The sequence below is a fragment of the Pyxicephalus adspersus genome, chromosome 1, assembly GCF_032062135.1.
Source record: "Pyxicephalus adspersus chromosome 1, UCB_Pads_2.0, whole genome shotgun sequence".
In the NCBI taxonomy this organism is placed as follows: domain Eukaryota; kingdom Metazoa; phylum Chordata; class Amphibia; order Anura; family Pyxicephalidae; genus Pyxicephalus; species Pyxicephalus adspersus.
Window position 1 is genome coordinate 103,332,424 of NC_092858.1, and position 18,079 is coordinate 103,350,502.

General features: G+C 37.7%; 2 protein-coding genes across 5 annotated transcripts in view; both read left to right on the forward strand.

The window, feature by feature from the left end:
• AUNIP (aurora kinase A and ninein interacting protein) overlaps positions 1 to 12,804 on the forward strand; it is a 24,632-nt gene extending 11,828 nt beyond the window's left edge. Inside the window, exons 1-4 of one of the 4 annotated variants that reach the window (XM_072421981.1) lie at positions 6,528 to 7,235; positions 8,626 to 8,773; positions 10,067 to 10,165; positions 11,755 to 12,804. In XM_072421981.1, the coding sequence (XP_072278082.1) occupies positions 7,143 to 7,235; positions 8,626 to 8,773; positions 10,067 to 10,165; positions 11,755 to 12,293 (879 nt within the window). In that variant the 5' untranslated portion in view covers positions 6,528 to 7,142 and the 3' untranslated portion in view covers positions 12,294 to 12,804. Of the gene's footprint in view, positions 1 to 6,527; positions 7,236 to 7,255; positions 7,789 to 8,625; positions 8,774 to 10,066; positions 10,166 to 11,754 lie in introns of those variants that run through there. The other 3 variants (XM_072422011.1, XM_072422002.1, XM_072421991.1) reach the window with 3 other exon arrangements.
• A 1,556-nt stretch (positions 12,805 to 14,360) lies between these two features.
• ABHD10 (abhydrolase domain containing 10, depalmitoylase) overlaps positions 14,361 to 18,079 on the forward strand; it is a 9,544-nt gene continuing 5,825 nt past the window's right edge. The window contains exons 1-2 of the mRNA XM_072422036.1: positions 14,361 to 14,497; positions 17,574 to 17,757. Of these exons, the coding sequence (XP_072278137.1) occupies positions 14,401 to 14,497; positions 17,574 to 17,757 (281 nt within the window). The 5' untranslated portion in view covers positions 14,361 to 14,400. The remainder of the gene's footprint in view (positions 14,498 to 17,573; positions 17,758 to 18,079) is intronic.

The following is an 18,079-nucleotide window of genomic DNA, read 5'->3' on the forward strand; positions in this document are numbered from 1 at the left end:
GTGGTGTTCACATTTTTGCCAGCAGGTGGAGAGCGTCTGCAGAATATTCTAGTCCTTCTAGTAAAGGGGCAGCTCTCAGACAGTGAATTAGACCAGGAGCAGTCTTGCTGCAGGCAGCTGGGGATGCAGGGTGGGTGTCACAGAGGAGGGCACAGATCCCCATATGTGACACTATGTAACTCTGCAGTTGTCTGGCCCCTGTCTTTTATGCTACCCCAAGGTTCAGTTTTTGGACCCCCCTCATTTCTCCACCTACACTCATTGCCTGCAACAATGAATCTGCTGTTAGTTTATGCATATCCGCCAGCTTTTTCAAAGTTAACATGAGTTAAGCTGAACTTGTGGTGTTTCCACCAATATTTTTGTTCCACTGTCTGTAATTAGAACTAGAAAACACCCCAATGACATGATCCAATTCAGATCATGTTTCCACTGGACTACTTGAATCCTCTTCTCTGTGACCTACCATCTAACAAAATGGCTACTTTCCTATTACTTGGGAACTCTTCAACTTGCTTCAGTCGCCTCTCTTCCCTCCATTGGCTACCAATAACCTAAATAGTACATGATCATTTTTATTTTAAAGTAAATAATTACATCTGCCCAATAAATGGACTGCTTTCCCGATTTGGTAATGCCACAGTGACTGTGCTTAGCTGTGTAAGTCTGTTTATACATTTGTGACTAAATACTGATGATTATACATTATATTCTGTGTGCTACCACATGTGCAAGTAACCTGCAGTCAGATTAGTCAGGCAGTACAGTCAGGGGAGCCCTCAATGGCAATTTAAGAGAGGAACATCAATCAGTCGCTAATCAGTCGCTCAGTCTCACAGATAAGAAAACCTATCCCAATTTAATAACAGCAAATTATTGCTACATGTTACTCCTAACTCCACCCATATCCAAGAAACCTACTTGGCCATTAAAACATGATATTCAACATCCAAAAAAATGAAAATGTCTGCAGCCCAACTACAAATTTAGGATTGGGTACATATGCAATTATGGTGCAATAAAAGGTGTTTACAAGAATGATATATTTCCTATTTATCAAATGTCACTTTCCTTCTTTTCTTTGAAATGTCTTTCAAATGTCCCTTCAAACAAAACAAAATGTACAGAGAAAGCTATTGCACAATTAGTAACCACATTATAGTTGCAGTCACTTCCGTAATTGCATAGATTTTGTAATCTGCCCAGTGCTATTCTGGTGCCATTGCATTCGTTTGTAGAATCATTTTTCCTGGATAACTTTATGGCTTTACTTGTTGCCTAATTTATGTGAAAACCAAAATTATGTTTAAATAATTAGATGTAACCTGTATCTAAATGCTGTAAATATATGTAATATATTACAAAACCATAAAAACCACCATGCACAGTTTGCCCCAGGTAAGATCAATCTTATACCCAGAAGCTTTTTGACTTGGTAGCCATATTGTTGTTTCTTTATTTCATCATCACCAGATTATCACTTTATCCCCATAAAATACAGTACATTATCTTTCAGTCCTGTTGTAGTTAAGAGATTTTATTTATAGCTTCCAAATAAGAATCATGCTATTATGTCTTGACATGAAGAAAGCGTTTGACAAAATAATTTGGCCCTACTTGCATTTATTGCTTGAACATAGACATTTTGGTACCCAATTTCAAACATACATAACATTTTTGTACAATCACCCCACCACCCATCTAATAGTAAATAACCAACTCTCACAGTCTTTAACTATGAACAGTGGTATGCGACAGGGTTGTCCCGTCCTCGCTACTATTTAACTTAGCTTTGGACCCATTATTGAGATTGTTTGAGGAGGACGCCAGGTTCTCTGGAGTAAAATTTGGCTCAACAAAAATGACAATGACTGCATTTACTGATGGCATATTTTTATTTATAACAAACCCAGTATTATAGGCACTTTCCAGGCATTTCAAAAAATATCTGGTCACACCATAAATTATGACAAGTCAATAGCTCTTTTTCTGTTTCCCAAACATAAACCCAATTGGAGCTCTCTCAATCCATTTTAATGGGCAAATTCCCATTTCAGATATCTAGGTTTACTGATAAAAATAACTCTAATAAACCTAAACTCAGAATTTTCACTTTACAAAAAAAGGTAGACAACCCTTCATTGCAAAGTAAAAATTCTGTTGTTTTTTTGTTTTTTTAAGTGCAACATCCTTTTTAAAAAAAAAAAAAAAAAAAAAAGGGCGCATCACCGCCTTCTAATTCTCAATCGCCTAGGCGATCGAGAATGAATGGGAGTACAAAACCTCCTGGGATACTTACGTCACCCATCCCGGGAGGCTCTTGGGTGCTCATTCTGCGCATGCCCCAGCATCTCGGCATGCACAGAAGGAGCCTTTTCCTGAAAAGGGAAGAAAATTGCCGATCTTACACATGTGCAGTGAGATCGGCAAGTTTTTTTAAGATCTACGTCACCCGATTTCGCGTCTGGCTTGGGTGACATAGGAAGAATAAACCAGAAGAAGATTAGTTCCTGTTTAACTTTACACAAGCCATGTTCTCCATGAAAAAAAAAATTAAAATCTTGGAGTTCCCTTACACTTTTCTTTTTTGGGTAGAGTAGCGTTTATTAAAATTATTACATTCCCCAGCCTTTTGTTTTTGTTTCAAACCCACCCTATTTTCCTACTGTCCCAGGACCTAAAACACCTAGATTGTTTGTTTAGGACATTTATCTGGGGCAGTAAACACGCAGTAACCAGTCGCACAATCCTACAACAAACATGACATATAACATATGACACCTGACATAACCAAGCCACACTCTAGTGCAAATTAAAAGATTGGATACATAGTACTTCATTTTACACCAACCTACAAGTTGATTTTTCACTCCCTGGAACCCTTTAGCCATTTTGCATACTCACAAAGAACTTTTACCTGAAGGCGTCCAAAATAATCCCTTGCTGTTTTCACAGTGACAGCTGTGGCATTTTCTATTTAAAGCAGACTTCCTTAATGCTCACTCTTCCCTATTTCTCACGCTTGGGGGCAATGGTGAGTTCACCCCAGGACTTTCCTCTCCACTAATAGCTGACTGGGCAGCTAAAGGTCTCACTTCAGTTCATGTGTTAATTGATCCAAAAAGCCGCACAACTTATTTTTACCCAGAACAAAAAAGGTGACTCCCCTTTTGGCAGACAGTATCTTTTAACTTATTCAGACAAGGGTTTATGCTTCAAGAGTAGCCCGAGTATTAGCTCCTTATAATTGTCACAACCCTTCGACACCATGTTATTAACCCCCCTACTTCCTTCAAGGCCAGCTCCAAATTTTACTGAACTGACCTAAAGTGACTGGACTATGCTGCTAAACTTGGCATGGTGAAATGGCAACATTTCCCCAATTTGCACATGACACAGAATTTTACGAATGTACTGGATGTTCGGGAAAGCTAAATCGGCGGTCCAGTACCGGGAAGTGTTTTTTCAAATTTTTTCATAAAAAACTATGTTTCGCCTAAACAAGCCTATTATATGGGACTCTCAGACAGAGACAGGGATGCATGTTTTAAATGCGGGCCCACGTGGCGACTGTTTACCACAACTTGAGGGTATGTCCAGTTATAGATCAATTTTGGTGTCAATTAGTCAGTTATATTCACAACTATCTACTAAACTACATACCTCTTACCCCTGAATGGGCAATCTTTGGTATAGCAGAAAGTTCAGGTGTTTATTTTGCCAGAGGAGCAAGGGGACTAGCACTTATTCTCTTAGAGGTGGCTAAAAAAAATGTTTAAATTGTTGTCTGGACCTCACCTCTCCCCCGATGTGCCTCTTTCTTGCTAAATTTCAAGAACTGTTTAAAATGGAATGGACAGAGACCTCTTTACATAAGGAAACTAAGACCCAGTTTTTGTTTTGAAACCTGGGAAAGTTTTTTTTAGTACACTCAATACCCCTACCAAAACACGATTGTACAACTGCTCCCATTACACTACATGGTATCTTGGCAGAGTATTGGAAGATCCTCCCATAGATATGGAGTAAACCCCTGGTTTCCATTTTTTCTTAACTGGAAAGCGAAAACAATCAATATTTTGCTAATTTTTCTTACCTTCTAGTAGAGATTACCTAGTGAGAGGTTATCTAGTATAGTGATGTCTCTAATCTTAATGCTACATATATTTTTTTTTTGTTTAAATTTTTAAGGTATTTTTGGATTTGAATGTTTATTTTCTATCTATGTTTTCACTGTTTAACCTCAATAAAATTTCTTAAAAACAAAAACTAAAAGATTTTCATTTGTTGCAGTTTTAATAAGTGACTAGGTTAGGGGGAATGAGTCATAGATACAGATGGTTTCTAGCTAAAGGCAAAATTGAGCTCAATAACTGGTTCATTTCAATTCTACATCTTATTATTATATTATAGTTATTTTTATGATAATATTTTATAATAGTTGCCAGCATAACTGCAGTTTTCAGTTTTCTGCCTTTATCATAAGCATTGATACATTTGTAATCATAGTTTCCCTTAAATTGAATGCACAAGTCTGCAAGTCACATTGATGTTTATGCCATTTTCTCAGTTTGAGCTCCCTTGAAGCACTCCACACCCCACTGCTATACATCCTAATATGTCTGATGGCGTATCTACTACTGGGCACTGTGGTTCCTCCTGCTGACCCAAACAAACTAAAGGACACAGTACTGATGTAAATGTTGGTGGGAGGTACCACATCACTACCTTTGTAGTGTTAGATATCAGTGAAACACAAAGCCCTTCAGAAAGCAAAGATTTTCATGGAAAGTAATATTCTATATCACAGGGTTGTTTTGTTCTCTCTTTTTACAGCATCTCTTTAAAAGGGAAAATATATTGATTCTATTGAAACATAAACATTATATAGTCATATTTTTACTTTGTGCACGCAATGTTTGTTTTATATACATAAACATTTAAAACATGACAAATGATTTTAAGTGCACTATGGGTTATATATATAGACAGCACAGCTGAAACCACCTGTCTTGCCTTGTCTAATAGTTGCCCAGTAAGTGTTGGGATGCTAAAGTTAGTCACACCTCTGCCTTATTATTAGACTATTTTACAGCTTGAGCTACTGGGTTTTCTAAGCAACAAATTTGTTACTATGTAGATTGTAGAGATTGAGTAGATACTGAATCCCTTATTAACTCATATTTTACCCCAATCAGAACAAATTACTTTTTTGTTTTTTTTGCACCTTAGACATTATTTTTAAATTACCTTTAGCTGTATTTTTTCTTCATTTTGCTATAAAATATTGCCTTTTGATTTTTATTTATAATATTATTTTTAAAACAATTATGGCAAATGTATTCCTTTTCCTGGAGAAACAATAAATGTATTACTTCAGTAATGATAAATCTATAGGCCTACAGCTGAAATGTATTACTGGGGTCCATAAAGCATTTCTGGGTAGGGGGTGTTTTATTGGGTAAAATGGGTACAATACCTGCAGAAGTGGGACTTTTCATGGATAATTTTTCAAGTCTAAAAATCTCCAGTTCTAGTTTTAGATTTGTACTAATTTGGGGGTATTACTGTCATCCAGATGAAACCTTTTTTTGTTAGAGTTCCCCTAATTTCCTGTTCAGTACATAGTTGTCAGCAACATAGGAAGTGCAGGTAAATCTCTCTAATAGAGTTCCAGGTTGCAATGAAAAAATTATATTGGTTCCATCCCGTCCTTAGCCTGCCTGAAAGTAAGACAAAGTTCAAGATGAACATTCACTTTATATTGTAGGTACATGTTATGACATAAAATACAATTGTTTTATTCTAGTCTACTTTTGTAGTAAAAAAAAAAATACCTTCCAACGCAGAAGCCACTTTATGATGCTCAAAATGTCAGTGCTTTGGTTCCATAGAAAAGCAAGCACTGAGGTATCTTCTTCAGCTAGGTGCACTTGTCTCGTGACCCCATAGGCTCTGACAGGTTGTTAGGAATTGATTACAGTCTATGGGGATGCACAGTGCAAGTTAAAAAAAAGTCAACTAAACCCTGTGTTTCTTTGGCAAACAAATCACCAGACAGCATTCAATCGCCACTGCATTTTTTTTACTTAAAAGTGATAAGTAAAGATCCAGGGGAGAACGTATTTATTTTTTAACTGTAATCATTCACTTATCTTTTTAGGACCTGTTCCCACTATGGTCGTATGTTGCCATATGGCCGAGGGTTTCGTTAGGACCCCTTTCAGGCTTGCTTTTAAAAACTGCTGTTAGGTGCTCCCAGCTGCCCCTCTTTAATACTGTTCAGTTTTACCCTGTGCAGTGCAGTTGAGGTTGCGGTTGAGGTTTACTGTTTTCACGAGCTGGTATATAAAAGGCAACCACTGTGAGCGGCATTTAAAGGCAGTTGCATTCAAGTCAATGGAAGCCGCAAAATGTTGTGTTCAGCACTGCCACAGTTGGTGGTAACAGTTTATCTAACAGTTGGATCTAAATTTACACAGTATATGTCAAAAATGCTTAAAGGGAACAAACTTGTTACAATGACTTGCAGCTACAGCCAATTTGGAAAATTTACTCTCTTATCTAGGAAACCATATTAAGGTGGATTTTTTGTCTCATTGTCAATAGTTGAATTCGACAAGAAACAACAACATCTATGGCCATCAAGATTCTTCATATCTCCATTAATCCTCTGCATGAATAAAGACAAACTGTTTATAAAAGAAAGTAGGCCTAAACTGGATTGATAAAACGTTTCCAGAGTCCAATGTAAGATTATACTGTACTGCAGAAACTATTTTATTTGGACAGCAGGTGGCGCTATAGCAGTTATTGCTATTACCTGTTAGTGATAAATAAAAGAACATGATTATTAGGGTTTATGTTTTCTTTTCATAATAATATTATTTGTTACAACTTTAATGACTAGTAAGCTTCGATGTACTTTTTCGCAATTAGTTTTTGTCTTATGAAGAGGTCCCTTCGTTGCCACCAAAAACATGGCCGACATGTCGCTATGATGGCATAAAGCAGGCATTCCAAGGGCAGCCTATGATGGGTTAAAGCAGGCAGTGAAAAGGGCTCTTGTGTGAGGACGTCTGGCGCGAAATTGAATATTTCAGTAAAGTCTGTGCCTAGTGTTTGTATGTCTGGCTGTAAACATGAAGAGTAAAAAGCGAGGCGAGAGCTGTGTGCAGCCTGAGGAGTGCGGAGTGTGGCTGGACGCATCCCAGCTGAAGAGGAAATCACATCAGGTGTGTGAGTTATGTTGTACGTTTCTAATCCCGTGTTATGTGTGAATAGTCAGATACTTGTATGAAATGCAGCCAGGATTCCATTGCTTGGGACTGCATCAGATATTAATATGATGTCCCAATACACAGGACCCATGCAGCAATATTATGCAGTATTGTATGACATATGTACGTATATATAGGTAAATACATTGTGAAAGAGATATGGGACCCTTTACCCAGTTGTGTGGTGATTGGTACTGATAGGGCAAATCTTAAAATGTCAATTATACCTAAGCAATACCCTGAAAAACTAAACTTCTGTCTTTTACTTTCTCCTAAAAAAGATTAGCTTATTTCTGTGTATTAAAGAGGAACTAAACTCAAAAGTTCCCCAGAACAAAAGAATACACTTACCTTCAATCCTGGAGAGCTGTTGTTTGGTCCGGAGGTCTCTTCCTTTAGGTCCTGCACTGTCCCGGCATTCATCTTTCCATCTTCTTCCAGGTTCTAGTTCCTATGTCATCTGTCCCAGGCGTGAGATCGAGTGACGCAGATGGAGAAGTGCGCATGCGTGAGATTGGCAATTTTTTTTGCTTTTGACTAAAGGGGTGGGAAAGGAGCACCCAAGAGCCCCCTGGAATGTGTGACCTAGGTATCCTGGGACCAGGGAGGCTTTGCGCTCCTATGCGATCGAGAATTAGGATGGTGCCGCACACTTTTTTTTTTTTTTTTTTTAAAGAAAAGGGGTGTTGCACTTAAAAAAACAAAAAAAAATCAGAATTTTGACCTTACACTAAGTGCTGGTCTCTTTGGTGATCTCCATCCTCTACACAGAACCACGATGCAGAACAAAGAATGGTAATTTATGTAATGGGGAGAAAGATCAGCTTTCCCTATTTAGTTCCTCTATCCAGAAAATGTGCCAGAGCTGTTGTTTCTGGTGTATATGAGGTGAATGTGTAGTAGGTATAAAAACTAGTATTTCTGCCCACAAGGCAAGGGGGATAATAGGTCATCCATGGAACAGAATATCACCCTGTCTCATTATAATCAACTTTAATACCCTTGTTCTCTTGATTGTAGTGTCTCCATGGCCATACAATCTTTTCCTTTGGACAGCATGCAAACGACTTGTTTAGTAGTGAACAATGATGATGTGTAACCATTACAACAAATCCAAAAAAAAAAGATTTTTTTTAAAATTCCGAACCATTGTAGTCCTTGTAGGTTTCTCTACTTTGCACTTTGAAAGGCCCTACAGTGCTGATCACCTAAATTAACACATGTGAATATAGTCTTTATGGGTGATTTTTCTATGCAACATAAATAAAAAAAATAAACTAAATATAGTTTATTTTAAAGTATAAAAGATACAAAATACTAACAAATGTTTTATTTTTTGTTGCAGACTTTGATCTCCTCCAAATTGACAAAAAGATTTAATCCACTCCTAAGAAGACAGCATATTGATTCTGCTACATTTGAATTCACTCAAACAAAAACACCACAGCTTTGCACTAAACAAACCTCTATGTTTGCGTTTTTTACACCAAAAGGTAATATAGGAGTATGTAAACCCAAATATTGTTGTTTTACATTATCTTTTCATAATCTGGCCAGATCCGGTATCTGTTGATGCCCTAATTCCTAATAATTTTTCCCCATGAACTTTATATGCCATGCAGAGCAATGCTTTCGTCAGGGACATTAGTACACCCAAAAGTACTTGCCGTATTTTTCGGACCATAAGACGCACTTTTTTTCCCCCAGAAGTGGGGGGAAAAAGTCCCTGCATCTTATGGTCCAAATGTAGCCTAAACATTTGTTTCTTACTTGTCTCTCCTCTGTTCCTCTGTGCCGTGAGCGGTGAGCACGGGTCTGGACCGCGGCCGCCTGACAGCTTGCCCGGGCCGCCTCTCCTTCTGTGCCCGGAGCGGTGAGCTTGAGCACGGGTATGGACCACGCCAGGCAGCGCTGCACTAGCCTGCCCAGTCATAGTAAGCCCCGCCTCAGCTCCTCACCAGCTGCTGTCCCGTCCCCCCTGTATAGCTCCTCCCCCTCCGCCTTTTACTTACCCTGTTCTCCTGTCCAGCGCGGCCAGAGTGACTGTGACTCCTGTCACTCTTGTATCTTGCTCCCGGCGTCCTCCCACTCTCAGCATGATTGGCTGACAAAGTCATGCTGGGAGCAGGAATGCTGGGAGAATTCTCCCAACATGACTTTGTCAGCCAATCATGCTGAGAGTGTTCCCTGAATAGCGTGCTGAACCTCACTGAAGATCACTCTTCACCAGGATCTTCAGTAAGGTACAGCACACATAGTAAAATCACATATACGGTACACAACACAAACACAGTGAAAGCACACACATAACACAACACAAACTATTTTATTACTTAAGTCTCTCGTTATTGTGTTTTACAGTAATTTTGTCTTTTGCTGACTTTATTTGTTAATAATGGTTCTAAATGCTGCTGTTTACTTTACAGGGTTTATTACATGTGTTTATGACTGTGCTGTTGGTTTTTAATGCACATAAAATATTTTAGGACACTATTTGTTTCAGAATCTTTTTTTTCTTCATTTCCCTTCTCTAAAAACTGGTGCGTCTTATGGTCCGAAAAATACGGTAATCCAGGAATATTTCAAGGGATCCTAATATAGTACAAAACATATCCAGTATAAACAGTAGCTAAAAATAATTGGTACATATTGTACTTACTGTATTTTAAGCACATAGGAATACATTTACCATAATTGTTTTACACAGGACTGTAACTGCAGCCATAATTTATGTAGTATTTTTTTTTTTTCTGCTGATATTTAAACAATAAGCTTGTATATTATAGGGAAGAAAGCAGCAAAGCCTGCCAATCAAGAAAACACGCCCAGTAGTCTTTGTGTGAGTGGAAAAGCAGAAGAAAATGATACTGAACCTCTAAATATTGGTAAGTGTGTTCCTACCTTCCTTAATGAAGGTAAAATACTACAGGAGGGTATGACACCAAGCCAAATGGTGCTATTTACAGAGATGGGATGCCGATTTCTGAACTTTCCTATGCTTTTACAAATAACAGTTGAGAAGCTGAAAGGACACATATAAGCTTGAAATAGAATATTCCTACGTAGGTTTACCTGCTTACAGTATTGACTGTCTGCTAGAGATGGAGGATTCACAACAATTTTCATCAGCAGAGATGATTCGTAGACCGTGGCTAACAGTAATAGCTTGTAATATATTTATTACATATTATACTTCCTTCAGTGACTCATACATCTTTGCATGATGATATCCTTGCAATGAGTGGGCACAAATGTTCAGGGATGATCAAATAGCAGGACAGCTTTAGTAAAGAAAAGGAAGAGCAAAACTCCTCATTCTTGGGGCCTCTATTAACCTCTTGTTCCCTTCAGAAATTTTTAGGAATTAAAAAACCGCTATCGCAATTCTGCAGTGAATTCTGAATGATCCCAAGAGCATGCTGTATTTCCCCTTCAATGACAGTAGATAAAGACCTGTTGAAATATAGTAATAGCAGACACCTTAAGGGTCCTTCCGTTTTTACATAGACCGCAGTCAGTTTCAACACTGGGAGTTGGCACCATTGAAACTGCGGGATTTTAGGTACTTTTGAAGCATAATATGAGAAGTACATATTTTCAGGATGTACTTAAAGGTTAGAAGGTGAAGGATCAGTGATATGATTAGAGAATGGTGGTGTTTTTAGTTGTAAGTTCACTGTTGGGGTTCTGGTTTATGGGGTCCAGTCAAAGGTTACATTTTATATTGGGGTAACTGTTAAGGTTATTTTTACATAAAGGAGTTCTTTTAGAGTTAACAATTTTGCTTGTCGGTTTTGGGGGTTCTAGTATTTTTACAAAGCTGCAGCAGCATTATTCTTAGCACAGACATAACAGTATTTTAGAGTTTTGACAGACCACGCACAGGTAATGGCTGCATTATCACCACAGTCTTTTGCAGTGCTGTATTTGTTAGTAGAACATTAATGGTGTCCATATATGAATTTGTGATTCATCCACTTAGGACTGATTAAAAACAATAGATTAATGATCAATAAAATATCATACACACATACAGTAGTACTTACATTTCTGTCTATGAGATTCAATTTATACAATGATCATGTAATCAATCTGAATTTGATTCTCTTTCAATTTAATCTTTTGATAGCACCAAATAACGAATGACATGATCATCATATGTGTGTGGCCACCTTAAAAATATGTTTACAGTGCATGTGCTGTTAACATGGAGCTTGAACTAAACTGCTGGAAAAAGTAGTTTCATCTAAATCTGAGAATGTGGGGCTTGGTGTTCACAGGTTTTTATCTTGCCCCAGTCTGTTAAAAAGAAATCAAAAGGGCAGAAGTCCTGGCTGTGCAGATGGCTGTTCTTGACTGTGCACCTGCACAAAGTTTTATGAATATATGCTGTAAGGACTTTAACATACATTTTGTGTGTATATATGGTCTTATCATGTATTCCATAATGAAACATTGTTTCCCTTGCCTGTAGGATCATCTGGTAGTTGTGCTGATGAAGCTTCTTCTTGTGAGAATACTTTATTTAATCCACAAACCAATACTCAAGAATCTGCACAGAAAGAAATCTACAAGGAATATATAAATGTGACTGATAGCCTTGTCCATCCAAAAGATCATTTACAAAGTAATTCTGTAAGAACAGAGACTATCATATGCTACTCTACCAACTTCTCTACATCTTGTACTACTAAGCAACATTCTGTTTCTTTATTTGACTCTTCAATCAGTTCACATTACCCTGAAATGCTTTATAAAGACTTATATACAGAATCACAGCTTGATAGTCAGCTGTTCACACAGGATTCACAGGGCAACAGAGTAATTGCTCATGGATCTACCAGTGATAAACAAAAGACTCGCTACCCATCAGGTCCTCTTCAGGACAGGACTAACGCGCTTTGGGGCACTGTTAGCCCAATGAAAAGGAGTCGCCAGTATCGGTGTGATGAGGATTCTCTAAATTGCTTGTTTACACAGGACTCTGAAGGAAATATGGTTATAAAGCATTGAACTACAACTATTTGCTAGAAAAGGAGTCGGACTCCAATACTGATATTTACCTTTATAAGGTATGCTGGTTTACAAAGAAAATATATTTGATAACTTTTCATATAAATCTACAGCCAGGATTACTTAGGGCCTTGTGTACATAAATACAAAGTTCTTAAAGCAACCATTGCCGACTTGTTTTCAAGGATGCATGCTCTCTGTTATCCTGAGTTTTGGCTCCATCATCTAGACCTGGAACAAATACATGATGTGTGAGGACAGAACTCACTTCATGTTTGTTCCAGTGAAAGAAGATCAGGGTAAGGGCCATTGAGCTTGCAACTAAAAATTTTTTTTTTTTTTCATTTTCTACACACATGCCTGTAGTTTTGTTTTTCTTACTCAAATTGTCTGATTTAAGTGGGTTATATGTAGTATGATTGTTATTTTCTGTATTCTATTTTTGGTGGAATCTTTTAAAAACACACATTTTGTAAATGTCAAAAATAAAGTTTTTTTTTTTTGTCTGTAATATCTTTGAGCTCCAGTCCTTGGCTTTGCTTAGGCCAAAAATAGCCATAGCAGCACAACAGGTTAGATTGTGTAGCTCTGACAGTCACTTTAAATACCCCATCGTGGAAAATGAGGATTCCCTCCTGAAGAAGACTTGGGGAAGCTGTAGTTATTTTGAACTGGTCTTGGCAACCACATGTGTAGTTCATAAGTTGGAATTACTTTTAGGTTCCTTGTGAAGCCATAGGCTACATTACTGATGTATTTACATTATCAGGTTCTAATTCAGAACACTGCTCTGATAAATGCCACAAGACAGGGTCAGATGACACAACCTTTATAAAATATTCTTCAGTAGAGACTTACTGTTTGGTCCAGAATTCAAAATGGCCCAAAATCCTCAAAACGTAAAAACAAGAACAGATACAAAAATGGGCTTTCAAACAAGTCAAAAGTATTTTTTTTCCTCCTCACATCTTTAAAAAACTGCCTAGTAACCTTAAGTAAGGTTGTGCTTGTGTCTAACAAGAATCTGACATGTGTACAGCAGTTGTCTTACATTGTTCATGAATCCACAAACGACTGATCAGGAAAGACCACTAAACAAGTCTAGAGAGAAGCGCACAGTGGGGTACTGCTTGCTCCTTTCCCCCTCCCCTCTCTATTGGCAGAATGTGTGCTCTGGGTACAGCACTCATCCATTCATATAACACTCTGTCACTGGAACCCATCATGAAACTTTCCAACAATAATAATTTGACATGTGTATGCTGTCTTAATGAAAGCCATGTGGATCCACCAGGCCTCGGGTGCTGCTAAGACTGCCCAGCACCTGGATGAGAGAATCTGCAAAGGTTTGTTTGTGAACAGTGTCATGAAGCTTGATTGAAGTTTTGTAAACTTTGCAACAAGCTGTATTAAAGTCCAAATCCTGGTATTCAATTCTGGTCAACAGTGAGGTTAATAAGCAAACTATTGTGAAACAAATGGCATGGAATACTGGGCTCTGCCATTGCCAACATAAAAATGTATCTCCGTACACACGTCAATATTCCCTGGCAGTTCTTTGTATATATATATATATATATATATATTACCAATATGGCAATATACTGATCCCACCATTCTATGGAACGTGGGCTGGTTTATCCATTCCTTTACATTAGTGGGTCTGTGACTTAGGGATAAACCCCATGTACTGCATTATATTATTATAGTTTATGAGCGAGAACCTCAGGTGTTTGCAAATGCTGACCATCAATCATGGACCCCCTCAGTACCAGACTGTATCCCAAGTAATTAGCAGACAACTCATAGGTAACAGTAGCTGTGCTTGAACGTGGGAATCCCCCTGCATTCAGGTTACAGGAACAAGTCTAGCACTGAAGCTGTGTTCATGTTCTGCTATGCTTCTTGTCAATAATAGCGCCACTACAATTTTCAAGCAGTGTGGCAAGTGAGAGTCACGTGATTGAACATTACCGAAGCAGGAACCCCAGCGTCCAACCCCTCACCGGTCACATGTCATTTCTGTGCCCGATCCCATACTAGTTTATCTTCCGCATACGTCACAGGGCAGTGCTGAACGGAGTGGGCGGGTTTGCCACCAGTAAACATGGCGACATTATCTCTGAGGTTATCTCGCACCTGGCCACTGGCAATGTACAGACGGGCAGCGCTGCTGCAGACAGATATCACCAGACACCCGCAAGGTGAGAGCGCCCGGCCTTGTCATGTCAGTGTGCTGTCACCTGTCAGGAGTAACAAGACATAGGGGCAACAACTTGCTGGAATGTAATTGTATGCACTGTGAGCACATACATTGATTGAGTATTAGTTCATTCTTCACATACTTGGCACTGATTTGCTGAAACCTATTTGTTTATATTAATAATAATAGCATTGTTTTATATAATATAGTGTTCTTGCTGAATAAACAGTTTGTATATATTGTTTGTTGCTATTTAAATCAGAGTCATGCCCATTGTGATGCCCCATATAGAATGTTGTGATATGGAATGCTATGTATGCCATGCACAATAACAATGTCTGCTGCATTCTTCATAATATACATGAATAATACATTGCAGATCTGAGTGTATTCAGGGAAAACTGATAACTAAAAATGTGACCCCTTCTCTGATTGGTGGGCCTTTTAGCTTAATGTGTACCTTTCACTATAATTTGTTCATTATACTGTGTGGCCCTTTGCCCACTTACTAAGGATAAACATGTATTTTCCCTATTCAGTTACATGAGTTGACATGAACAGAGTGCAAGTGTTCTGCACAACTTAGTATTGTATAAACTCTGCAAACACCTACATGGATGATTATTTCAAGCACTTTGTGGTCACCAGGGGTGATATTGAATTGCTTCCTAATTGTTTATAATATTAAAGTCTTTACAGTATAAAGCAATAGTGTTCTTGATGAATAGTGTAGAACAGTGTTTTGTGTTGAAATGTGCCTTTCCTTGCTTATTGTGTTTGAAATACTCGCTCCCCCCACCACACATTGTAGCTCCATTCTCCATCTCCTAAATTTTCCTGATAAGGTGACTAGCTCCAAAGAATCTGTTGAAGATTTTAACCTGGTTTAATAGTATTGGATAAATTATATAGTCCTCTGCCTAACTCAGACCTCAGTGTTAAAAAATCTCAGGCAGTTTGAGTTTACAGACATTTTATATTTGGCTAAAACACCTTCATTATGGCATTCTATAAACAATCAGTAACATGAGGTAAGGGATGATACGTAGAACAGAATCACTAAAGTTTCTTTAGAAGACTGGAGTCTCCGCATATTATCAAGTTATTTTGCCACTGGCAAAATTCGATCTCTTAGTAGCTGCTTGTATTCTCCGTGCAATATGGGAAAAAAAACAGAGCCCTATTAATCCAAATATTCCCACAGTGACACAACTGCATAGGCTGGCAAATGCATGACAAAACAAATTCATGTATCTGAGATATTAGTATAGAAAAAGCTCTCTTGGATCTCTAATCCTCTCCATGGTTTCAAAGGTGGAGCAATGAAACCAAAAAAAAATAATGTGTGAAGCATTTTAAGAAAAGTTCTGAAGCATAGATCATCATGTAAAATCTGATATTGGTAATAAACAGTATATTTATATGCAATATGTGTTTTGGTGAGAACATATTACATATACTACTATGGCACAAACAAAGAACATCAAAAAGGAGGAGAGGTAATATGACAATAGTCACTCATGTGAACAGGCTTTAAACCTGGCATGAAATTAGCAGGGCCGCCTGCCATTTCTGACCATCTTGCTTTTATACTTTGAGTTACTGACCTGCAACAAAGGTGTAGAAGCTATCTGATTTTGACCGATGTGTGTACTTAATCTGGGCCAGAGCTATTATGTGTATAAAGTGCATACCCCAAACTTAGTTTTTTCAAGGTTTGGAAAAAAAAAAAAGGGAGCGATTGGAAATTTCTCTCAGCATTGTATTGCCATTGGTGTCCCTATTGGGCAGATTCACCCTCCCTATTTGGCTTGATGAGTGTTTTCTGCCAAGTAGAAAATGATAGAACATTTAAAACTTTAGAAATGATTAGAATTTTTCCAGTGAGAACACTTGTTCTAGTAACAACTGTTTGAGAGTGTAATTCACCTCACCTTGGAGAGGGTTACTTTCACCTCCCTTTGTGTCTCTGTACCAAGAAGTGAATGGAAATCTAACCAACAGGTGACAAAGCAAAAAAAACCCAAAAGCTTCAGCCTTTCCTGGACTGAACTGGAAAACACTTGCTATACATACAATTAAAGTGATTATCCAAGTCAGTCACTTATGACATCTGGGTAAATATAATAGAGAAACACTCCATTAACTAAAAGTGAAGGTCACCCCTCCATTTTTTGTTTTATATATACTGGGATTGAATATCATATGTGTATCGTTAGTGTACAAAATATACTTTTTAACTACTGGTATATGCAAATTGTGAATACATAGTACATTTATAAGCAATGTTAAACCATTGGTAGCCTGATCCCTGTTGAATGGCTGCCCAGTTCCCGTTCTTTATTGACTTTTGAATCTTGCTATTTGCGGAACCCACAATCAACGAGAATGGTATTCTATTACTTATCACTATACGCAAAAATCCTTGAGAAGCCTTACTACACTAAATCTGTTCCCAAAGTACGTAAACATGTGAACCGGTTAATCTCTCATTTATTCCTGGCAACTAGACAAGTGATAACCTCTGCATGGCGGAAAACCATCTTGAGTTTGGCAGCTGTTATATCAAGAGTTTCAGACATTATGATTAAGGAAAGGATGACAGGTACTAGGAATACACTTCCTTGTTTCTTTACGGTATGGACACCATGGTTGGATTATCATAGCATACTCGACTTTGATATGAGGTTGCTACACTTATGATTTTACTTTTAATAAGGTGTTTCATGGCCTTTAGAAACTCTTGTTTTGTTTTATTAGTGTTGAGTTAAATGTTTACTGCATTTTTTTTCAAATACAAAGAAGACGCTGCTTTGGTGTATGTTTGGGTTTGTTTTTTTATTTTCCCTTTTGTCTTGTGTGAATTATACTGTTTGTTTTGTTTTTTTATAAAAAAAAAAATGTTAAAAACTGAATTGAAAATGAAAGGCTGCCCAGTTAGTGATTCTTCCTAAACCATCTGACCAATGGTTTTCTGACTTTCTTTACATTTAATTTTTTTAATATTTAGTATATTTAATATTTTCAGCTGCAGTTTTGAATTACGATTTTATACTAAAGTTTTTATTCCTCTAAAGGTTGCAGGTTAAAATCATCCGCTCAGCTTCTAGTGCGACAAGATTTACCTAAATTGGCTTACCATAAGAATAAGGGCAAAAACCCGGGAGTAATTTTTTTGCCTGGTTATGCATCCGACATGAATGGTCTTAAAGCGCTGGCACTTGAAGATTTCTGCAAATCCTTGGGTCACTCATTTATCCGGTAACTAACATTGGTTTTCAGGTTTTTAGGACTTTAAAACATTTGCCAATATACTGGTCAATCCTGTCTTTCTATCACCTCTTTTGCCAACATACAATACATGTCTAGATGGTTATACTGTGATTGCAACATAGAAACAACAGAATTGTAAAAAATAGCCTATCGTCTAAAATACAGTTTCCCTAACAAGTTCCTAGGGTAGTTTAGATTTAGCAGTCATATGATACATATATTGCCTAGAGCAGGGGTCAGCAACCTTTAGTATCAAAAGAGCCATTTTGCCTCCTCTTCCACTAAAGAAAAATAGTCTGGAGCCACAAAA